Source organism: Plectrocnemia conspersa, unplaced genomic scaffold, assembly GCF_051122295.1.
Source record: "Plectrocnemia conspersa isolate PC_06_02 unplaced genomic scaffold, ASM5112229v1 ptg000003l, whole genome shotgun sequence".
NCBI lineage: Eukaryota > Metazoa > Arthropoda > Insecta > Trichoptera > Polycentropodidae > Plectrocnemia > Plectrocnemia conspersa.
In genome coordinates this window covers 26,302,572-26,328,874 of record NW_028277167.1, presented here as the reverse complement: position 1 = coordinate 26,328,874, position 26,303 = coordinate 26,302,572, and the positions used below count along the sequence as shown (strand labels likewise).

The following is a 26,303-nucleotide window of genomic DNA, read 5'->3' as shown; positions in this document are numbered from 1 at the left end:
AAATAAACATACAAGTGAAATTTTGTGTAGTGATGTTTAATAAATAAAAGTATAAGCTTGTATATATATTTAAATATTTATATTAAAATATATACATATAATACCTTAATGAAATGATCTTCTTTTGTTCTATTTTTTAGATTGTTTTTACTACTATTGTACCTTACAACATCTGCTTCATAGTCGACACAATAGTCCAATTTCAGTTAGGAAGATGGATGGATATGCTACCAAGATTTTCCGTGGCATTAGCAATGATAATGGGATGTGTAAAACTAGTCGTTTATGTTTTTTACAATAAAACCATAGAAAATTTAATGGTGGCTTATGAATCTGAGATTTTCACGTTAGTATAATGATTAATAATTATACATATATTTTGTTTTTTTTTTAAATTTTCAATGCGTGTCTTTTTATTTATTATTTTAACTTAACTAATATAATATTGCAAAATAATACATTATAGATCCAGTTAATATATACAATAGATAAATCCAGTTAATCATTCAAAGATTTCAATGATTAGTCAGATTTATAGCGTGACAACTAATTACATTTTATTTTTATTATATTTATTACACCTCTTTTTCAACATATTTTTTTTATTAATATTTACATATTTTAATTTTGTATATCTCATCTCTTTTTTTTGATTAATAAATATTTTTAGATACAAATCTTCGTCATTCTTTCGTCCAAACGTAATAATAAAGAAATGCATATTCTTATACAATATACAAGTCGCTGTTTGCTTTGGATTGATTTTGATATTAGTAATGTCCGATATTGATGCTGTGATGAGAGGAGAAGTATGTAATTTTTAACCATTTTAAATATCAATTTTTCAATTTTTTAAACATTCATTACAATTTTAGATCGAATACATTGGTAATGTAAGCATGCCAGCTTTACCGTTTGTGAATTGGCTGCCTTATGATTTTTCTAAATCACCCCTTTATGAATTTTCGTATGCCTTGACTAACTTTTGGTTTTTCGTGTCGGCTAATGCTATATTTGTCTATGACACTGTAAGTCAATAAAATACTGATTTTAATGGAATACTAGTTAAGTGATAATATTTTTTAGATATGCATGGGTCTAATGATACACACGGGTGGACAGTTGAAAATTTTGAGAAAAGCTCTTGAAACAATACGTTTAAGAGTATTGGAAAAAATTTACTTGGATGGTTAGTGTTTCAAATAGATGACAATAAAAAATACGATTTAATGGGACTTGATTTTTAGGTAAAAAACCTACAGAAGAAGAAGTAAAAATAAATTCCTTGATCATGTTTAAGAAGTGTGCCTTACATCACCAGGCAATAATCAGGTTTGTTTGTTTATTTGATTTATTAAAAAGTCTTAGTTGCTTTATGTTTTAAAATAGGTTAAACTCATCTAAAACTAAGTGGTTATTAACTTTTAAATAACTCGCTTATTTTATTGTACAAAATAATAATGGCGCTCTTTTTAAATTAAAAATAAATAAAGCTTAGCAGCAGAGAGATAAAATATTATTTTGCTTATTAAAAATATTTTTTATTAATAATTTACAGAAAATAAATCTTAAAAAAATTAAAAGGAAGTAGTTAAGTCCTTTTTCTATATTTTTTTATTTGTGTCTAGTATTAACATACATATTCTTTTAAACAAATATAAATATTTTTAATGCAAATAATACCCCCAGATTTTTTTTGGCAACTCATGCATAAATATAAAAGTAAAATAAATAAAATATTTGCCAAGCAGTAGGATTTTTTGATTTTTACTAATAAGCTATTTTAGTTATATTCTAGATACTATTATTGTATAAATTAATTGATTTGCAATATATTAATAATTTTACAATGGCAGGCCGTCACAAAACATGGTGGTTTTTAGTGCTTTGAACAATCCGTCTCGTCATCTTTGGAAGTCTTTGAATAATTATTTAATTAAGTCGCCTCTCATACGAGTGATTTGCGGATCGTAACAAGATTGGCAATTATTGTTAATTTGTTATTTCCAAGAGTGTGGGAGCATCAAAGGTGATGGAATCATATTGAAAGGCGTCTGGCATCGAAAACAATTTACCGAAATTGCTGCTTAGAAGCTCCGTTATTATTACGACAAACAGAACAAATTGCTGCTTGCAAATTTGATGGAGCATTGACAAATTAATTTTGTGTAAGCACACAAAGGGTTGAGCAACTGTAACCAATACACAAGCTTTGCTATATGTCATTAATAATTATGTTAACCACAAATAATATACTTACAGGCAAAACACTGAAATCCAGGGGATATTCTCAACTATGATTTTCTTCCAATTTTTCATCAGCTGTCTGATGGTGTGCTTCTCAATTTTGATAGTGACAAACGTACGCGAGTCGTGAATATATATGAAGTTATAAATTTTAATACTATACGGAAATGTTATAATATTTTCAGATAAATTCTCCTGTATCCAGCCGCATTACGTCTTCAATAATTCTACTGTGTACCATGTGGGAACTCTCGGTATATTGTTATTTTGGCAACGAAATTATTACCGAGGTGAACAAATAAACCTACGCAATATGTTTATTTATATGTACAATAAATAGGGCGGGCTGTAAGCTGTTCCAAGATTAAACAGAGTCATAAACTCGCTACTAATATTTTTAAGAAAATGTTCACACGAAAATCGATGAATTATTTTTGAATTAAATAAAAATCACTTTAAATCTTATCAATATATTTTCTGAGGAACACTTTCATTAGAGGGTTTGAGAATATCCACTTTTTGTGCCTTGATTATTAATTTTTGCTTAATCCGTTATTAGATCTTGACAATCATTTTATATATGTATAAGTATCATATTTACTGCTGTCTTGAATAAGAACAGAGGGCTCATTCGCATTCTCTTGCCTTGAATGAAAAGGTGTAAGAGTTTGTATTTTTAGAGATCAGAAGTATGACACTTATTTTTATATTCTTCCTTTATTAATCTGAGTTCATAAAATGCTTGATTTAATAATTAAATTAAAATAAGCATCTTTTAAAGTATTTTTTTTCATGGTGGGGGGTATGTTCAAAGCAAGTCGGTTTACAGAAGCACATTACTAGTTAAAAAATCTATTCATCAAGCTTAAGAACAGCTATATGAATTGATTAAACTTACTAGCGTAACTTTTAATCTGTTTTTAGAGTAATCGACTTTCACAATCAATCTACATGAGCGACTGGGTAGAGATGAACAAGATGATAAAAACAAATATGTTAATTATGATGTCCAGAGCGCAAAGACCGATTGTCTTCACGGCTGGTAGATTTGTTCCGCTCTCCTTAGGCACTTTCATTAAGGTGTGAATATCTTTAATTTAATATTTTATTTTAATATTAAAGTGTTCTTATGATTTTTTTAATTTTTAGGTGCTCAAAGCGTCGTATTCCTATTATGCGTTCCTGAGAACGGTTGCGAATAACTAGTTTATAAAATTTCTCTTAAAGTTTCGAAGGAGTCTTCTTGACGAATTATGAGTTAAATTACAATGACAGGTCTAAAACTTTGAAAGATAATGAATAAATATAAAATATGCATATAAATTTGCGATGAAAATTGGTGATGAATAATAAATTATTATACTCAAATAGAATACATTGTGTAACATTGATGGTAGTGCTAGTAATAAATCATGTAGTATTTAATGGTTCTTATTTCAATAACTATCATAGAAAAAAGTTTTAAATAACCATATTTTTATCGGTATCTTGTAATATTATTTTTTTTAGAAACTATATTTTAAATGCTTGTATGATTTTAAAACAGCATCAACAAAAAAATATAAAAAAATAAAATAGACGTTTGAGCCTCTTAACAAGATCATGCTGTACTAGATAAGCTTTATCTTATAATCATTCACCCAATTAAGAGTACGTACTGATGCTCACTATCCTCTTAGTCTGGTCAAAGTTTTCAGAGATAACTGATTTTGTAAATACGCAGTATTACTTGAAGCAGTGGTCCCACCAGACTGTATTTGACAATGATTATTAGGGCCAGTTTTTAATATTATCGCATTTTTATAAATATAAATACGAGCTTGCTGCTGTGGCTCGAACTCACGACACCTGTGTTTTAAGTCTAGACAATTATCATATATTTTTAAAATAAAAAAATTTAAAATAATTTCCGTTAATTGATTTTGGATATTACTTTTATTTGTGTGAGTCAAGATATAGTTTGTTTGTAAATTATTGAGTTTATCTGTACTTGCATTATGTGCAGAAAATGCTAATAAAAAAAAAAAAATTAATTAATTTTTTTGTTCTTCTACTTTGACAATGAAGAAAATTTGGTTCATTTATCATTGCATGCTGTTTTTATTCACTTTGTTTGGTCATCTTCTATTTGTTTAGTAATATATTGTTTTAGAACAGAATTCTGATTCAAAGGTCATTTTCATTTATTTCGATTCCTAAATCAGATAGATACTCAGCCGTTTTTTGAACTTTTTTATAGTGTGGTGGTTTTTCAATAACATCCAAATAAAAACTTTATATTTGTTTAAAGGTTCACTCCAGTTCCTCAAATATGCCAAGCAAATATTATAATTTAAGCAAAAAACATGTTTTTTTGCTTTTCAAAAATACTACTATCTTGCAGGCGCGTACGGTGAGATACATTCCCATTCGTTCGCTCGCGTGTTAAGTGACGAGAGTGAGTGAGAGATAAGAGCGTGCGTTACATGCGTTCCGCACGCCCACTTCTTCTCACTCACTCTCGTCTCTGAACACGCGAGCGAGCAAAAGGAAGTGTTTCTCACAGTACACACCTACTATACTGAATGATTTTTTAATATTTATTGGAATAAAGTTTTCTCAAATAATTTTGTACCGACAGACAATTACTTAAATACCTCACACTTAACTGTCTCAACGACAGTGAATTCGGACGTCTGGTTATCCATAAAATAGCATGTTCTCCTCTCTCACTCGCACCCGTTACTTTATGTGTGAGCGAGAAAAAGGAAGGATATTTCACCACACGCACCTGATTCTACGTATTGCAAAAAAGTATTTTCAAGTTCCCCAACTACACGCCCCCAAATAACACGACCCTAATTTACCGTGTTATTAGGGGGGCTAATGTACTTAAAAAATGACTATTATATGCATATAATTAATATTTAATGTTACAGTCTGATGCGGTGGAAATCTTTGATCACGATTCGGTGCAACTAACCCATATTTTGAAAAAGGTTTGCTGAAGCTGTCCTAGTATAATATAAAAGCAAATAAAATTGTTTTCGTTTTTAACGCGCGCATAAACTCACCAGAACCAACCCGATACACACAATATTTCACTCGGTCGCCGGCGATAAATTCAATTTTCTCACCTGCAATTTCTCGAAGTGGCCTATAAAATTACCCAGCAATTACCGTAAGTCTTCATTTGGCTATAATCTATTACGCAAAAATGTTAAAAAGCGCCAAGTAAGGCGGACGGCGAGCGTAAATCTCGCTATTTTATGAGCGCTCATAAAACGCAAAGCGTGTTAAGGGTGACCTTTAATAAAACAATGCGGTTCCAAATGTTGTTCTGTGGCGGAAAACTTCGCGGCGTATGTGTGTATGTTTGTGCGAATGTGTGGCATGGTGAACCAAATATGGGTCCAACGCCGAGGGTTGGTATAATACTAGCATCCAAAGCAGACAGACATATTACATTTCAATATAACGGCTTTGGCGGATACTGGAGAATGTGCCGACACTCGGAGATGAACATTTTTGCATTACATTGTGGTTAAAATAATAAAGGATGATGCTAGATTTATTTTATATATAAATGCTATTGATTATATGTAGGATGTAGCAGGGTGATCAGAAGATTTTAGGGCAGTTTGTAGATTTGTTTGTGAAATTTGAATTTGTAGCCATAATAGATTTTATTAGGCATAAATACAATACCACATATATATGAAAATGTAGCTGAAAATATCAAATGGTGAAAGTCAGGGAGTTTTAGCTGGAGTGTCAAGTTGAATTATTGTCGGTGTGATCTGTCGTGATGATGCTAGCACACTTTTAAAATGATTTAGTATTTACTTTTTTATGTTTAAAATAATTGTTAGACGTGTTTGGAAGTGCTCGGAAGCACCACAACACAAATTTAATATATTTTAAATTATAGACTGAAATCAAATTCTGTAAATCAGTAACATATTTTATTAATGATAGATATTCAATAAATACGTCAATGAAATTCTCTCACAAGATAGATGCATAATCTATACGAAGCTCCGAAAAAGGAATTTGCATCAAACATGGAGAAATTGGGTTATCGATTCATCTTCATACGTATGTGTACATATAAAATGTATTATGCATATTATATACGAAGACAAAAGCAATCGAGGTCGTTTTGTGTATTATCTTCGATATCTTATCTTGTGCTTTGCGAAATTAATTATCATCTCCACGAATTGCGATATCCACGCACAAAATGATGATCCCGGCCTGAAATCATAAAGTCAACGGGTTTCCTTCCACGGTTAATAACGTGCGGAAGCCCCGCGCTCTTGATTTACGCCTCTCACCCTAATCACTCCTACACAAACCCTAATTGGTATACTCAAAACCGCAGCCGGAACACACCGTATAAATATCGAAGGCGGGGATGAGAGTAAACGGGTGCGGTGGTGCTCCTAGGTCCTATGGAAAGAGGGGGTTGTAAATTTATTTTAATTCAATAGCGTTCAGGTATTCGAAAAGGGAGTGGGAGTTAAAAACAGTCCTATTAGATTTCCCTTTTGTGGTTTTCTTAGTAAGACTGTTTGCTAGATACATTGTTATTCTAGTATTGAAATGCACTAAAAAATAAGATATTCTTGGAGTACCTTCAGAGGTTTTCAAATGGTAACATTTGAGTGGCAATAAATAATAAAAAAATATTAAGGCTTTATGTATCCATTTTCTTGTTTATTATATAGTTAATATATGCGATACTAAGGCTTATTTGACCACGTATGTATCTCTGGTATGTCTTTGTGTTGTAGAATCGCCTTATATATTGAGTTAAGCTCCTGGTTACTCTATGGTAATTACATGGCTTGCAAACTAATTTAAATATTGAAGCTGGAGTGCTGCTTGTCTTCTAAAGCTCGACTAAGAGTGATCTACGGCTGCCAAAGTGCAAATCTATAAATGCATGTCATTTAATGAAATACTATGCATTTTAATAAAATCAATATATTAAAAAAAACTGTCAACTTTTGCCCCCCTCTCCCTGGAGAAAGCTGAAATGACGTCCCTGATTACGAACCATAAATTATTGGGTTATCTCTCAAAGAAAATCTAAAAAAACAGTCTTGAATTTATCCCAGAAATATTCAAGTCATTTCAGTGAAATCATATTGGAATACATTTACCGGTAGATATATATTTTTACTAGTGAAAATATAATTTATCTGGCAGGTGATTTAAACTTTTTCATACATATTTATTGTTGCAATATATTTTTCAGTCAAGTCCAAATACATTGTTACTAGTAGATACATATATATTTCTACTAGCGAAAATATAATTTTATTGACAGGCGCTAGTGAACTCATATGATGTTCTAAAATATCTCTGAAACGCAATTTGACCGTTGCGAAACGTCCATTTACTGTTCTAACCTAAACCTAAAGAAAGTTCTAAAAATAATTATAGTTTTAGAACTTTCATTAAATCAAGTCCAAAATATAAATCATAAGGGATCATAAGCAGAAAAATATCTTGTTCTCCATAGTTTGTCTGCACTTCGATATTACACTATGTTTCAAGAATATGATAGCTATTCATACCGATATTACAACGAACTTCTGATATGAGAGTATTAGTCAAAGTGTATTCAAATCGAATTATGGTCAATAGGAGGGCGCAAAAACAATTATTACTTCCCAGAATTCAAAAATTTACGTCAAAAGCAATAAAACCGTGTCGACGCGATTAATTATTTGCTTATATATTTATCGGTGCCTTTATTTATTTCGTTATATTTGTAATAAGTTAAACCAAAAAAGTGGTTTAACTTATTATAAATATAAACAAATAGAGGTTCAGCAAATGTCTCATTGATCATGACAGATACTATCTGTGCGAATTACTATTTATATAAAATTAAAAGATGAACCACTCTAGAAATTTAATGATCTGCATCCAAGTGTTTACTGCAGTCTTGGGTTCAAGAAAGAGCGTCAAACGTGCAAATCTAAACATAAATAACTCGCCATTATTTATTATTCCTTAATTATACGTAAACTACTCAAATTAGGTACATATGCATATTTTTGTTTATGTATCTCAATCGCTTAATTTTGCAGAGAAAAATATAAACCTTTAAATTAAATGCTAAAATACATCAGTAAAGATAAAAATTAAAAAAAAATTCACATTTTTTTTATTTAAATCAAACGCATATATTACATATATACATTTTTTATTTATTATCTCGGTTTAATAAGGATATTTGTATTATACAACTGGACTACCTGTCTCAAAACAACATGTAAGATAAAGTGATTTTTATTTGATAAAATAGTTTTACAATATCTATAATAGTTAAAAAATCTTTAATTATAAATAATATATTACAATATAATTTAAATTAAAAAGCAAGTCACATAATTTTGATTGCTAAAAAAATGATAAAAGCTTGTTGCATTAATAAAATATTTTTTAATTAAATAATACAAATACAATGCTTATGTATATGTACGTTCTTCCAAATGCCGTCAAATTAAAATGTAAGGATTAAGAGTACACCAACAAATTCTGAAATATTGAAAATTGGGTCAGATAATAGAATAAACCGGGTTTCACTTTTGAGTACTTGTGGGGCTATACCTGCTGCCAGCCCACAGGGCTGCTTTTATAAGTGCCCCTACATGGCCTCGAAACATTTGTTGTGGTCTGACCCTACACTCAAGTGGTAATTGTGAATTTGTATCAGAAAATGAAATTATATATTTTTTATTTATGTACATATATTCAGAGTGGTGCTCCAAAATCGGAAAACTCTTATTGGGGTTTATGTGTTTTTCTTTGTAAATTTATTCAGTTATTTATATTTCACGTATAATATATTAAATTTATATATGGAGAAAAAATACTTTTATGAAATGTATAACATCAGTTGAAGTCGCTACATTTTTTGATAAGGTTTGGTTTTTCAGATACTTTCTAAAATAAATGACAATTATTGACAAAATATTTTAAACATGATGTGGTTAACATTCCTGGATTTTTTAATAGAACTATTGATTATTTTTTTAGTCAAATTTTACAATTATTTTTCACAATTTCTACACGTATCTTTTTGGTAACATAGTGAAAACTAATATTACTTTTCTTTGCTTTATCTATATAAACTAATAATTTAATAAAAATAGTGTAATAGATCAATGTTATTAAAAAAAACAAGATAAGTCATATAAGCTAATCTTTAATAAAGTCAATTAAAGGTACTACCCCACTACACAACGCTGGCCCGGTGCCGGGCAAATCTATCCGGCACGTGTGAAACTGGCCTTAGGGTACATGTAATTGCTCAGATTTTAGGTTCTTTGAATAAGTCACTATCATCTTATATAATTATTCTAAACCGCTTTCAGACGCGCTCATTTTAAAATTTTGTACTCGTAAATCGTATCGCTTTGAATGAACGGTGTATATAATAATACACGTAAACAAAGGAAATGTATTTAATTATAATAATAAAAATTGAATTTGCTCGGTAATGAATTCTCTTGTTTCGACCAATTAAAAATAAGCATTAAAATGTAAAACAAGATGGCCGACAGTAACGTGACAACAGTTTTAAATAGTTTTGCTACGCGACGGTATCATTAATTTGTCATGTGCAATGTTCGATTTTACTGAATATAAATGTTCGGATTGCAAATTAACTATGTGTGTTATAATTGTGAATATATATATATATAATGTGTGTGTGTGGATTAGAAGAATACAATCATTAAACAGTACTCGTGTTGAAATCTTCAAATTTTGAGTTCCGAGGCCAAAAAGTGAGTTTTTCCTTTTACAATATATAAAAATTCTTATTGCTTCTGATTTAATGCACATATTCGTTAGGTTTAACTGAATATAATTACTCGAGTTGTAAATATATACTTAGTACATATGAGGATTGATGTTAATGTCGGTCAAATATCATATAAATGATATTAAAACGTATTTTTTATCTATTGACATTTGGGGATACTATCTTTCATGACGATCGCGTGACAATGATTGTGATGCAGTCGGTTATTTAGCTGAAGAAGTTCCATTTTTGCATAGTCATCATATTGCTCGCTTATGGCTTCTAAAAAATAATTATAAATAATCAAAATTATGTACAATAATTAAAATCTAAACACTATACTGACAATATGACTTAATAAATTTGTCGAGGATGCAAATATTTGAATTTTTAAATTAATTTAATAATTAGTGATAATATTTAGGGTAGTAAGTGAGTTGTTAAATACACAAAAGTATATAAAAAAAATAAATTAAAATCATTATTGCATCTAAAAAATTACATAGATCGTTCCGTTCCGAGCGACGGCCAGCTTATAAATGTCCAGTTTCTTGGACGTTATCTAATAGACAACATTTCACAATGATTATAAATATGTAATTGCATACCTAGAATAATCAATAGCCAAAATATCAAAGAGTAGCTTATTTTAAATTCCGACGTGGCAAATTTTGGTTTTTTATCAATTTTTTTTTTCTGCAATCATTTTTCTTTCAGTAACATAATTTTATGTTGTATGTTCCTTATAAAAGATAATATTTGCTGACGTTAACTTCAACGTGGGATGATTCACTTTTTGTTTATATATACCAATTCTACGTTGTTGCAATATAGGTCGTCAAATTGTTCTATCGTTGCTTCTAAAAAAAAATTATTATCAATTAGACCTTTATAAGGAGTTATACATTGAATACATTATTACTACTAATATAATCCATAAATTAAATTTAAACGACAATTTACCGTAGATCTTTTCTTTAACGGATATCATATTTTAATTGTTTGCTATACGTAAATGTTATTAAATCATTCATTGCTTCTGAAAATGAACCATATAGTGGTTTAAATGTAACTTTTTGTTTACACTAATATGAGATTTTTCATTATTACTATCATTGTAATATGTTATGCATATCTTTAATTGCCAAATCACTGCTGTTTATATTTTAGTATTTGATTCTAGAAAATCAATAGTAATTTTGTTATAATAATAGTGATATATTATTCAATAACCAAACACTTACTGGCACACTCATAATTTAAAATTTTGTATATATTGTCTAAAACTTCAAGTGCGACAGTATTTTGAATCAACTTCAATTAACACTTTGTGATTATAGCATATTTCACTGTTTATTTAATTGTACTAACCTGCGCGTGTCGTGCGTTTGACAGATGGCAAGAGTTGTCATATATAAACAAATTTAAGAATTCGGGAAAGTCCCGGTTTTGAGAGCGCTTGAGAACGAACGACGCAATTGATTTTATCGATTTAAATTGTAAAATACATATCAAAATATGTAGAAAAATCATGAAGTTTAAAAAAAAATATTTTTATAACTTAAGTAAAATATATTTAGTTCAAAAAATATAAATAATGTAGATTTGTATTAACTTCTCCATACAGAAAAAAATTAAAATTAATTTAATATATATTATTCATTAACCAAGCACTTACTGGCACACTCGTAATTTAAAGTTTTGTTTATATTGTCTATAATTCCAATGCTAGATTATTTTGAATCATCTTTAATTAACACTTTGTAAAAAAATGATGTGATTGTAACATATTTCACTGTATATTTAATTGCACAAAACTGTGTGCGACGCGCGCTTGACAGATGACAGAGAGTTGTCATACGTCCCGGTTTTGGCGCGGGAGAAATTGATTTTAAATATGTAAAAAAAATATAATTTCTTATCTTAAGAAAAATATATTTAGTTTATAAAGGATTTTAAATATAATATAAATAATATGGATTTGTATTAGTTTCTCCACACAGAAAAAGGTGTAATTAAATTTTCGCAAACGCTGGTAATTTAAAACAATTCAAAGTTATATTTTTTATATTATAGAATTTTTCAAAATTTAACTTAAAAATAAAACATTTCCACAAAAAAAGGGGGGTCTCAAAATAAGTACTATTCGCACTGTCATTAACAATTGATATAGTGTTTGTAAAAATCCCATTTACTGACGCGTTCCAAAGAAAATTACACAAAATAAAATTTTAAAATATATTCAAAATATTTTTTATTACAGCTATCTGATTTACAGTGCTGCCAACATAAAAAGCTTGAATTGAATCATCTTGTAGTTTTACATATAGCCTTAAATATGCAAATAATATCAGGTACCTTAATTTAATACATTGGTTCATGATTATAATTTTCTTAGATATCAATTGCTTATAAATTTTAATTATAAACGATAAGTCAATCTTTGAAAATTTGTTTTAGTTGATACAAAAGATTAGTTTTCATGTTTTTATTTTATTTTGAAAAATTAGTTTAAAGTAGAAAGCATTAATAATGAATATTCATGAGTATATTTTATCTTATATTTTTGCATTATTTTTGTTGTATAAAGTCTGTAACGTCTCAGACTAGTAACTCTGAGGTTGCGGGTTCGAGCCCCGGCAGCGGCACTCGAATTTTTATTTATAAAAAATGCGCTATTATTAAAATTCGGCTCCATATGCAGTGACATCTATTGGTTTTAAATTATATTACACATAATAATTTATAATTAATAATATTGATGTCACCGATTTTTTGACTTTCAGTCTGGTGGTTAATACTTGTAGGTATTTATTATATCTGATTGACTCACTCAGTTAATACAGATTTACCCCGTTGTAACGCATTGGACTTACGTCTGTCAGGTTACAACAGAAGGGTTAAATAAAAATAAAGATATTCTCTACGAGCTGAAGTAGTTCGTTATTAGAGAATTTTAAATATCTAATATGTACGACCTAGCTCTATTTTTAATAATCATAACATTTATTCGTGAGATTTAGGTAAACCTAATCTGTAATGATCGACTAACGTAATCACTAAATTTGATATCTCAGAGACGATAGTAATTGAAAAACACATAAGTCCATATGATATTCGAACCCAGGTCTTTCAAGTTAATAGTCAGCGACTTATACCATTCGTATTTTATGATGGTCATTAACAATCATATCATATAGATAGACAGATATATTAAAGATTAAGCCGCATATATAAAATATAATATATTATATTAACCCTTTCCAATCCTTTGTCGAATCTCATTCGACATTTTTAAACTTATTATTAATAGCAAAAAAATTGTTACTATATTATACATTAGAAAAATATAAGGTGTAGAATATAAGGGTTTTGTGTTTATTTAAGTACAATAAAATAAAATGGCTTTGTCAACACATATTTTTATTTAAAAAAATAGTTCAAAATATTAGTTTATCTTAGAAGTTTTTTTAGAACCGCGAAGTGTTAAACTTATTTTTTTCTACACATTCAGTTTTGCAAACATACGTTATTCAAAGTTAATAAAATAAGAAAATAGTGTTATTTTGTCATTGCTTTATATTGTTATTAAATTATTTTAAGATTAGTATAAAGAGTAAAATATTGTTTAACACATTGCGTACGGTGTGCACAAATTTGTGCGTTTCAGAAACCTTCCGTTGCGTCGGTGTGCACAAATTTGTGCGTTTCGTCATTTTAACTTCATACGAAAAAAACCCACGTAAACTGTGTATTTACTGTAACGTATTTATTTAGGGATTTACCTACAGATGTTACTAATATCATATTAACTAAAAATAGTTCAAAAAAGTAGAAATTCTAAATTCCAGAGGCTCAAAACTCAGGTAAAATAAATTCATTTCAAGATGTATGTTTACATATATATATATAATTTTTTCTATAGAATTATCTCACATATTATTTATTAGAAATAGTGAAATCACTCAACACCAAATTGCGAATCACGTATCAATAATATATAAATATATTTAATTAATTTTTAACACTTAACGGTCGATTTACGCGGCGATATTCGCAAGACACCCAACCGTCCAATTTCGAACAAATGTAACGTTTCCGTTAGGTTAAACGCACGCTGTTTTAAAAATGTTAACGAAAAACCCCACATTATCGGGTTGATTCAGGTAAAGATGGTAATTTTTTTAGAGATGTTTCTTGAAATTCTTATCTACAAAATTACAAAAAACCCAAAATATTCAAAGGTAACCGCATAAAAAAACGAAATGTTGAGCCAGACCTAATATCTAAGTACATATTATCAACCCGAAGCATTATAACAAAATAATCAGTGATTCTCAACTTTTAATTGCGTTAATTTATTTTACAACTTTTTGCATTATTATATTTTGTTAGGTTTACAATATATTTTTGTAATGCTTATTTATTTCGTACTCCTTCATTTATTGATACTTTTTTCTAAGAAATAAATTACAGTAAATCAAATTTATATTTTTATAATATAAAATATAATGTTTTTTATTTATCATTATTTTCTGTTATATATATGTATGTAGAGGTATCGTGGGCATTTAAATGCAGATTCATCAATCCCAAATGTGATATTTTATAATATTATAATATTTAGACCTGAAATGATCCCGATCTGTTCAAAGTAAATAAACTGTTCTCAACATGTTTTCAATTACCAACACATTGAATACCGGGCATTATTCCTAAAAATGGAGCGTGCGACGGGGATTATTTGCGAAAATTAGAACTTCAATTAATTTGTGTAACTATCCAAGCACATTGGTGGTTCGAGTCTTTATTGGATGCGAAGTATACAGTAAGTGTGCGTTTTTCATTATTTTAACACATTGCGTAACGTGTGGTAAAAATACAAAAAGTGGTAAATATATAATATTAACGCAATAAAATGTTTAGAATCACTGATAATTTTTAATTATATTAAATATACTATATAAAATAATAATACATAAATTATAACAGAAATATAAAATAATAATACATAAACAATAAAAGATTGCATTTAGCCATAGGCAAACGTTACGTTTGTTCGAAATTGAACAGTTGGGTGTCGTGCAAATATCGCTGCGTAACTTGACCGTCAAGTGTAAAAATTTGGAATTGATTGTATAGGTCACAAAATTAGATATTTTCGGTTTTTATTATAAACAACAGTATTTTATCATCATTTTTAATTATGATAGCAAAGTGAGAAAATTTCATCATTCGACGAAACTCAAATTGCAGCGAAATCTAATTTAATTAAAATATACTTCAAAATACTTCGGATGATAAAGCTTTAATAAAATTTAACCACAACATAAAATATCTCATAAAATATCCCAGAGATATAAATTTATACCCAAATTCTAGACACATGCTGCCAAGAGGTGACAAAGGTGCAAAGGCGAGGTTCTCGAATTGTGCTCGCAATCTCGCCAGCACATGTCCACATTGTCTTATCATCCGGCGTGTGTAGGTATGTCGCCGGCGGTGACCGATAGAGTATGAAATTGCCCCTATCCCTAGGGACCCATCCTAGTGATTGCGTCATCAGACGCGCAGACCAGTGGCGCCAAAAAGTAACAGTAACCCAATCCGGGTATTATTTCATTGCGGGATTATTGAAGCAGCAAGAAATATTCCCTCCGGTGTGGCGAGAAAATAGGGCACGCGTATCTCCTTGTTCTTGCAATGTGTAAGGGAATAACGCTTCCGGGAAAATGTGGCGTGAAAGCAGCCGGAAAATTTCGCTCCAGGGTCAACGGTAATCAAATTAGCAATTTGATATTTTCGGAAAATGTTTTGCTATAATATTTATTTATATTATGATGTAAACGTTGTTTTTTGTCGTGCAATAGACCTTTATTTACAATATGTTCCTAAACAATCGATGTTTAAAATTTTGTGAATAATTTAAAATAACTATTTCAAATTTACTATTGTAATGCACAGAAATTTAAAAATAATAAGGATATGCTATGATAGATGTACATTACAAAATGCGTTCCTTATATTTTCCATTGACTCAGCTGCCCGGAGTCCATTGTTTTTTATTTGGTTAGATTAGCGCATCGGGATCTTCCTCTACCGCTTCTCCCTTCTACGCTGCCAACCACTAGTTATCCTCGGTTGTATCCTCCACAAGTAACATGTCAAAAACGGAGAATTCGCTTCATGCACGTTGTTGAAAGTCTTTCTTTTAATATTCAAAGGTCCTAGAATGGAAACATTCGTGCGTCATGCCATCCAGGATATTCTTAACATACATTTGCTGACTTTATGGTCTATGTTTTAGACGCATAAAGATACATGAAGAATATTAGGGATCTTGCTAAATGAATATTTGTTTTTACCATATTCTCAAATAAATATTAAATGAGCAATAATAAAAATAAATTACATCCCTAGCACATATAATAATCACAAAAAAATATGTTGTAATTCAAACAACAGATTTAATATTTTATACGTACTTTTTCTCATAGAATTATTTTGGAATGATAAGTAATATAGGAATATATTTTAGTGGAATGATTTGGTATAAAAATTAAAAAAAAAATTGCAACACTTACAACTGATACTTTTCCACAGATTTTTTTTAATATTAAATAATGATTCATTTTTAAAACAATTTTATCAATTTTTTAGCAAACAATCATTATTGTTGATTTTTTTCACTACTACACATACACTACTTTTTAAATAATTTTTTTGTCGCAGTGCGACGCTCGTTACCGAGCGTTCCCACTGCGACGGCACCGACACCATTTTATTGCTTTTGCCGTGAATTTTTGACTTCTGAGAAGTAATAATTGTTTATGCGCTCTCCCATTGACCAAAATTTACTTTGAATATACTTAGATCAGCCCTCTTATATTATACGTCCATAGTAATATCGGTAAGGATAGATATCGTATTTTAAAAATATAGCGTAATATCGATATGTAGACAAACTGTGGAACAATATGTAAAATACAATGTCTGTTCTTATTATTCTGCTTATTTTCCCCTGAGATATGAGTTGGCTTAGTTTGTATTTTGGGCTTGATAGATTTGGGTTTGAACAGCGAATGGACGTTTCGCAGCTGTCAAATTGAGTTTCATAGACATTTGGAGCAGCATATTATCGCTTTTCAGTTGAATTTATATATCTACTAGTGAAAATATATTTGGACTTAATAATGAAAATATAACTTTACTAAAAATACACATTTGCTGCAAAATTTATACATCGGATGTAAATAAATAATATGTAAATATATATGTATTTTACTACATAAAAAAAATTTAAAATCATGTAATTTTACTAGCACCTATCAGATAATTTTTACTTTCACTAGTAAAAATATATATCTATTGGTGAAAACGTATTTCGCTATAATTTTACTGAAATTACATATTTAAAAAAAATATTTTCGGGATAGATTCGAGACATAACAACATGAAGCTGACTGTATTATTTATTTTGCTGCATTAAATCTAATTGGCAAATTACCGATAAAACATTAAATTTATAGAATTCAGTTTGTGCTGTTGTTGATTTTTCGTTATTTCTTTGCTTATTTGATCTGAATTTTCATATCGAATACCTAATTTTACTACTACTAATTTACATTCGTTAAATATTTCCTCTCATATCTAATATTTTTTAAATAATTTAAAAGCAATAAAGTCAACAATAATTTGCAAATAAAATTTAACACAAACGGAGCAGCGTCAAAAAATTACAATCTGTCCTTTTGAATATTAATGTTTATTGTGAAAGTACTACTTAGAAAGTGGGTGCATTTGAAGGCAATGTTCCGCTGCTTATTGTATGTATAAAAAGGACTAAAAAAAACTTATACCTGAAATATATCAATAGTTGTTTAGTTCAGATTCATTATTAAAGGTCGGTTTTAATTTTTCTTAATAATATTTAAGTTTACAATTTTTTTTTTCTTAACTAGACAAAAAAATTAATTTTAAATTATATTTTAACTAAACACAATATTTAAAAATTTTTTTTTTTAATTTTTAGCAACTAAAAACTCTAAGAAGGTACATATGTAAGCTTAGAACATACCATAATCAATTCACTTTCAACAAGGAGCTTCTATCTGGATTATTTACTTGTACGAACTTGACACTTCTTATGTTTCTGGTTTTCTGTTATTTGATTATTATTAAACTTTGAGAGATAAATTATTTCACCAAGTGGTGTATTCATAGATGAAGTTAGTAATATAATACACTTAGTAGGTCGCACGTTTAAAATTGTTAGCAGGCAATATGCACGCTTCTCGGGTTTCATTTCCATGTATGCAAATTTTCAAATGTTTGTTGACAGGAATTAGTGATATTGAGAGGTCTGTTTAGTCAATATCCAGTTCGGTACACAATCGCGTCAAGACTCACGTGAGTTAATGTATTCAGAATAAATTTGCACTCATTATTGCATTAACTGTCGTGTTTACGGTGTAAACATGCATACACACAAAGGTAAGCCGACATGCCACTAAATGTTTAATATAGATGTTTATGCGAATTGATGGTGTACTTTTGCAACATCCTGTGTATGTACATCGTATTTAAAGTTTCGCTAGTACGAAAACAAACTGCGAACAATTCGCATTAGGGACAAAAATTAAAATGTCTGGTAGCCGGTGTTGGTACGTTGGGGGTAATTAGGGCACAACAAAATTTTCCAACACGGTTTGGTCGTGTAAAAAACCGTGTTACGTTGCCAACAAACTGAAATATTTCACTGAATAACTACCGTTTAAAAAAACCTGGACTTTACAGTTGAACGTTTGATTTAACTCGTTACGTGACTTTCGAACAAAATTTGAAATCAATTTTTATGTTTCAAGATATCGTATACTATATATAGCTTACAATAAAATCAATGAAAGTGCATTCGCAAAAGAGATAATACTATCAATAATTTCTGAAAAACTTCTGACAAAATCAATCGAGGATCGGTAGTCAAAAGTTTCAATTGAAGCGAAGCACTGTATACAAAAGAACAAATTCACAGTAACATCTTTTATCCAAATTTCATTAGCAAAGAAGTAACTTTTAAAATATAAATTTAAGTGCGATTAAATAGTTTTGAAAAAGTGTGATATCTCAAGTTTTATAAATTATAAAGACGTTATTACAAATATTTTATACACAATAACTAACTTCATATTGTATTACTCAATATTATATGTCACTTGAGGAAGACGCATCAATGCATATATCGGAAGTTAATGTAATTGTATCAGTTAACAAGCCAGCGGATTTGCATGTTAGACGTTCTGCAATAATTAGTCATTTGCAACAATGCATTCTAAATTAGTATTAAATTAATACTTTAATATATACAAAATATTTATTATTATTTATAATATAAATTAAAACGATCTATAATAATACATTGTATATATAAATCTAACGCTAACTGTCTTAACTTGTCTTGCCTAGATTCAATTAGATTTAATCCATTTAATTCAGTACGACTAACGTGTATATGAAATTCGATTAACACGAGACTATTGAGATGAAATATAAAATTCACTCAAGTTAATTTCTCTGATTTAATATGCATTAGTTCTGAGCCAATTGGTTTCACAATTGTTCAGTAATAAAACACGCTGTGCGCAGACGTCTTTATTAAAATATGTTTCATTCAGATTTATATAAATTTATGAGAAATGTAGAATTTTTATCTGAAACTTGTACTTATATATTTAATTGTGAGATGATTTAATTAAGAAGCGCATGTGATTTTAATTTTAAGCAACCCACAAAAATATCAGAAAATAAATATTTTTAATGTAAATATTATTTTTCAAAGCTATACTTAAAAAGTTACCTTTTATACAAATAGTGCATTTCAATGTATTAAATAAAATACATATTTCAAAGGGCAATGCTGAAAAAGCTACGCACTTTGATACTGAAACAAAGGGACAGTGATAAAAATAAATTTCGAAAAGATAACGTCATATTCGACAAAAAGTCTATAATCAAATAAAATTTACAGACTTATATATAATATTTTTCTAAAAATCCGATTGATTGATAAATATAAAAAATATAGTAATGATTTTAATTCCTATTATTTTGTTTTAAATATTATATAATCAGGAGTAATGATAAGCATATCGAACGTATATCGTGTGCTTTAGATCTAATAGTACGTTAATCCAAACTTGCCACCTCTTTTCTCAATTATGAATAATGATGAAATGGATAGCTTTTGAACTGACTGTGTTAATGCAAATATGGTATAGTGCGTTTTTGATAGGAACATTGATTGCATTCTTGGCGTAGCGTCTACTTAATGAAACATTTTTTTTATTTAATGCTTAGCTGAACTAGAGCAAAAGGTAATGCAAAATCTACTGTTTCATCCGGACTATAAGTCATATTGGTCGATTTATTGTAGCTCCACTTATTGCAATACAGAAAATTTTTTGTTTATTAAAAACCAAAGGCGAAGTGTGAGTTCTAGGTTAAGTTTCTTACTAATGTGCCTAAAATAAGTGACTTAGTGGCCAATAAAACAATAATTTAAAATTGGAGGGTCCAATGTATTTTCCAGTCCTTTATCATCCAGTTAATTTTAGTGATTTAGAGTGGAACTAGATTTTTTGTTATTATTTATTTAATATCGTATGAACTGCTAAAAGTATTGCTAAAAAGTGATGTTCAAGCACATCAGCAAAGTTATTAATAAAAGTCATTTCATTTAAATTGTAGCATACTAAAAAATGGACATTCTTATTACGCAGTCTATTTTATTAATATTATATATATATATTTTTTTAAATTAAATTTCATTCTTGAATTAACTACAGTCTCTCATTGGTTAAAAAATATGGTTTCCACTTGGGGATACTTAAGATTAGTGCAATAATGCAGGTAGAACTTATGAATTCTACAACAAATGATCTTAAATAAAATAAACTTATGTTGCTTTAAGACTTTTTTCATTGAGAGTAGTCATTTAAAAAATCAGTACAATACTCTAATTTAACTTCAAGGATTATTCTCATACGATGATATTTTGTTTGAAAATGCACAAGCTAGCATTTCCGTCTTCTCTTGATTTGTATTGGCTATGTTTTTTTCTGTTATTTGACTAGTGAAGATGTGAGTAAGGTATCTCAAAATACATTTTTTATTAAATACACAAATTAAGTAAATATTTTTTTATTATTTATAACGGATAAAAATAAAAAAAATTCAGGTGCTCAAGCGCATTTTGTCATTACATACGAATCGCGACTGGCACATACATACATATACGTAGATCAATAGTCTACGACGCGGGCCATACATCAGTCTACACTTTTGCCAAAGCTACATCTACATTTGAGTAAGACTACACACTAACACGTCTGAGGTGAGTGCTTTGCGGTCGAGTAATATCGTCGTATGTTACGAGCGACAACTGCATCCGCACCTTCATACGAATTCAATCGAAACCGAATTCAATTTCGCGACAAACATCTGCGTTGCTGAATATGAAAAATTACCACAGTGCTTGTCAAACGTTTTCGATTTGAAAGATGAAATACTGCTAATTTTGTTTTTGAATATAAAGTAAAACCGCTTTTGAATTGTACATATAATATACGTGGAGTAATCTGTAGGAACCTCATAAATGGCTGACGATCTCACATAAAGTATGGTAAACCTAACCGAGCGAATTGTCATAATAATAAATAAGCGATATTTTAATTCATATATTCACAAATGATACTTTGTATTATCTATAGTGATTTTCACCTTTGAGAAATTCTTAAAATATAAATAAATTAAAGAAAATTAATGATGGTCTGGCATAACCTATTAAATAAAAAAGTTTTAATCTTAGATTTAGTTTTATAATACAAATACATTTCATCATATAATATGTGTATTATATATATTTTTACTTAAGAAATGGAAACAATTAAATAGTGAAAGATAAAAATGTTTGTTAAACGTCAGAAACTTCGTCAGTTTCTCGCGTACATTCCAGTCAGAAATATTTTCCGCAAGTAATACAAATGTAAACTTTTACCAGAGATGCTATTCTAGATGAAATGGTAAAAAAGTTTTCTTACCCCGCCCCTCTTCCGTCCTGCCCCTTTGCCAACTCCAGCTTTAAAGATATGATTTATTATATTTTAGTTGGAATTCTTTCGTTGCAGTTTTGTCTCGAATTCTAAGACTCCTTTGGATTCGGGCTCACTTGAGATTAATTTAATCGAAAGAAAACACCCTTAGGAGCTTTTTAATTTTAAAGCGAAAACATTTTTCTTAAATTCAACGGATTTGGAGCACTCTTAGCGACACTATTATATTTTTATTATAAATGAGAAAACTGCGCCAGAATATATATTTTTAAAAAAAAATATGAAATTATATCTATTAAAAATATAACGGAAGTGTCATTAATTTATTAAATAATACATAGTGGTATGTAAAAAAAATAATATAAAAAAATAAGTTTTATGCGATATAAATTATTTCATATCAGGTAATGGAAATTATTTTTCATTGATTCCATATAAAATATTGTTTTATATACAATATACACACATGACTTTTACGATAGCAAAAATATAAATTTAATTGATATTTTACCATACGTAATATTATTTATAAAAAATATTTTACATTATTATCTGTACATCTGTGATGTAAATACTTGTATTAAATATGTAGTAAATATTAGATTTGGCTCCACAAAGCTATTGATTATATACAATATTTATGATGATGTGATAAGATATTATCACAATATTTTAATATTAAATACAATGCGATTCAATCTATTGACTGAAATAGAACCATTATATTAAATGTACAAAGCCATTCAAAGGATAGCGCAATTCAAAAGTAAGTTTTCAGCATGACGAGGGTTATTATTAATCAAAAATAACGCTTTGGGTTCCGAAAATTTTACGCTCACAATAGCACTTTACTTGCTGACAAAACTCATTTAAGGTCGTATGAAGCGTCCCTTTTTGCAATTGAGCAAGATTTTTTTTATATTTAATAATAATCTAAAATCTTGTTAATTTATAATTTAAATTATTTTATTTTCGTGGTAAAATTTTGCATGGGTAATTTAGAACAAAATAATGAAACTATAAATCTACTTTTCAGTCATATTCATATTTCTAATTTATTCTTTTCGTTTCTACTGCTTCGTCTAAAAACTTTCAGTAAGCTTAAATTATTTAAAAATACTTTCATATCTATTATCTGTTCTTCCATAATTTTAATTGAATGTAGATAAAATCAGTCATGTAATTAAATATGTTAGCGTAATACAGTAATTAATAACACTGCAAACTAACGTATTGTGCAGAACGCGTAAAAATGTATCGAATGGATTAAAAAAACAATGACTCAGTTTATAATGATGTAGAGATAAAATATTTTATTTCTTTTCTCAGAATCACTAGTTGTAGTGTAATTCATGCGACTCCATATTAAATTAGACGCATAGAGCTCCGCCTTCACATTTATAACGATATCGGGTCGTTTTCTCGTATTCTGCGTGTCGGTCGTTATTCTGACTTCGTATTTGAATGGTGTACCGTTAGCAAACAAGCCGAGAAGGGAAACGTTGATAACCGCCATGAGGATGGAGATAATTTTACGACGAACTGCCATAGACCCGATAAGAAGTGATGACAGCCACTTCAGACACTCGTCGTGTAGTCTCGCACAACTTTTCCCTTTGCGATCGCCGGCCGAATATATCGATCGGGGTGTATGGTTGTGTTGGCAACCCTTTCGGATTGTGAGATTTAATCGGTGCGGATTAGCACCGTGGCAACAATGCGAGTGTGTACTAAATGGATGATTCGCAGTAACATTTCTAACACTGTATAACAATATTTAATAATAAAAAATAAGATTAGTATATTAAATAACATTTTTAGTTGTATTTATAAATTCTTTGCTGTACAGTTTTGCAATTTTTTTTTTTAATTTGGCAAAACATAGATAAAATATTAAAATAGCATTTAAATTACCGTTTTAAGATAATATTTAGGCTTTTAGATTTAAAAATATTTAAATTATTTATTATGATGCTACACGGTTAATGTTGAACTGGCGGCGAAACAACCGTTGAGTGACCATGATAATATGAAAGGTCTGTGAGCATAATTTATGTGGCAAAGTTTTAAGGATTATCGTTTAAAGGCTGCATTGCTAAGGGCAAAGCCCAGACGGCGAACCTTTTGCGAGTACTCTGAGGTTCTATGTGGGGCTTGTATGGTTTTAACTAACGCAAAGATAAGCCTTAGTGGTGAGCGTGACTCAACTGCGTGTTGCTTGTTGCTTAAAATGCCTGTTAGAGCGGCTTCTTTAGAGATTTAAATCTGTATGCCTTATGCTTTATAATAAATGGGGTAAAGTTAATCAGAAACAAACAATACTCACAAATGAGTATTAACCACTAGACTGAAGGCATGAAAATCTGATATCTATATAATTAATTATAAACTATCAAGTTCAAAAATTTGCATTCAATATTTGTCGCATTGTAGTTGGGGCTAGTTTTTATTATTAGTGAATTTTTATTAATATAAAATTGTGTGCTGTAGATGGTATCTGTGTTGTTATTTAAGGCTTTTTGGACTACGCTATTCTGACCCTATATGGATGACTCATCAGAATTAAAATTTATTACTACTTATTTTTGTATTTGTGACACATGTTGGCCGCCAAAGTATCAAAATAATAATAATACAAATATTATAAATAAGAAATTATATATTTAAAGCACAAAAATCATTTTTAATATAATAATATACAATTGTGTATAGGTTTTACATTTAAAAATTTTATACAAGAATACTTATTATTAAATTAATTAAAGTATATCTTATTATTTTTATTATTTATCTTAAATGATAAAATATAACATATTAATAACAATATGAGAGAAAAATAATATTTTAAGAATTAAGGCAAAACATTTTTAACTTTATGTCAAGTCGCATAAGGGCCCAGTCAATATACCGTGAGACTCGTTTTTTAATAAAAAAAAATATTTACAAAATTGTTTTTAAATGCAAATTAGGTTTCTAAAAACTTTTTGCATATGACATTTTTCAGTTGGATTTCATTTTGCAAAGTTATGACACTTATAATTTTTAAATTGGCCGTCATTTTGTAAAAAAAACGTATAAAGGGTGCTTGGTAGTTCTATACGATACTAAAAAATTTATTTTTATTCTTGAAAACCAAGCAGTTAAGAGCGTTAACTCTTCTGAAAGTCTCAAAATGGCTCGTATGGGGGTCCGATCGAAAACATCGCTTGTTTTGAAGCAAAAACTATTTTTTTTATATTTTATTTGGATGTAGTTTAGGCTTCTATACGTTTCATGTATAGCAATCTTTTCGTTAAAATTCAAACCTACTGAGCAACGAGTGTTTAAATTTTTATACTTGTCGCCATTTTGCAAAAAATTGACACATTGTATTTTGCTAACAAACATACACAGGATGCTTAAGAGTTCTATACTGTCAAAAAAATTGAACTTTAAATATGTAAAAATAAGCTCACACTGACCTTAACTATTTTGCAAGTCTTATGAGCGTATGTATGGCGGGTCGATCGACTCATAACATTAAACGTGTTTTGGAAAAAAAAACTTTTTTTTTTAATTTTTAATTTTTTTAAGCAGTATCGTAAGTATATTTGAAAGCTCTATTTCGTATCAAAAATTCAAGTCTATATCTTTAAAAGGAACCAAATACGAGCGTTAACTATATGCCAAGTCGCATAAAAGCTCGTTCGGGGGCCCGGTCAATATACCGTAAGACTCGTTTTTTAATAAAAAAAAATAATTAAAAATTATTTTTAAATGCAAATTAAGTTGCTTAACACTTTTTAAGTACAACATTTTTCAGTCAGATTTCATTTTGCAAAGTTATAACACTTTTAATTTTTACATTGGCCGCCATTTTGTAAAAAAAATTTATATATTTTTTTCATACAAAACGTATAGGGGGTGCTTGCTAGTTCTATACGATACTAAAAAATTAATTTTAAATCTGTAAAACCAAAACGTTAAATCTTCTGAAAGTCTCAAAATGGCTCGTATTGGGTCCGATCGAACTGATACATCGCTTGTTTTGAAGCAAAAAACTATTTTTTTTATATTTTATTTGTATGTAGTTTAGGCTTCTAAACGTTTCATGTGTAGCAATCTTTTCGTTAAAAATCAAACCTACTGAGTTACAAGTGTTTACA

General features: G+C 29.0%; 1 protein-coding gene and 1 long non-coding RNA gene across 2 annotated transcripts; one reads left to right on the top strand and one right to left on the bottom strand.

Moving 5' to 3' along the window:
• Window positions 1–1,253: 1,253 nt before the first annotated feature.
• Window positions 1,254–3,672, top strand: LOC148237119 (odorant receptor 4-like). Its single transcript, XM_088182457.1, has 5 exons — window positions 1,254–1,332; window positions 2,263–2,362; window positions 2,433–2,537; window positions 3,172–3,327; window positions 3,397–3,672. The coding sequence occupies exons 1-5, from the start codon at window positions 1,292–1,294 to the stop codon at window positions 3,451–3,453; spliced, it is 459 nt and encodes a 152-aa protein (XP_088038583.1). The 5' UTR covers window positions 1,254–1,291; the 3' UTR covers window positions 3,454–3,672.
• Window positions 3,673–9,373: 5,701 nt separating this feature from the next.
• LOC148237118 (uncharacterized) lies at window positions 9,374–11,332 on the bottom strand. Its single transcript, XR_015809109.1, has 3 exons — window positions 11,015–11,332; window positions 10,660–10,911; window positions 9,374–10,333 (listed from the first exon to the last, which is right to left on the bottom strand). It is a non-coding gene; the product is annotated as an uncharacterized LOC148237118 (long non-coding RNA).
• Window positions 11,333–26,303: the final 14,971 nt, after the last annotated feature.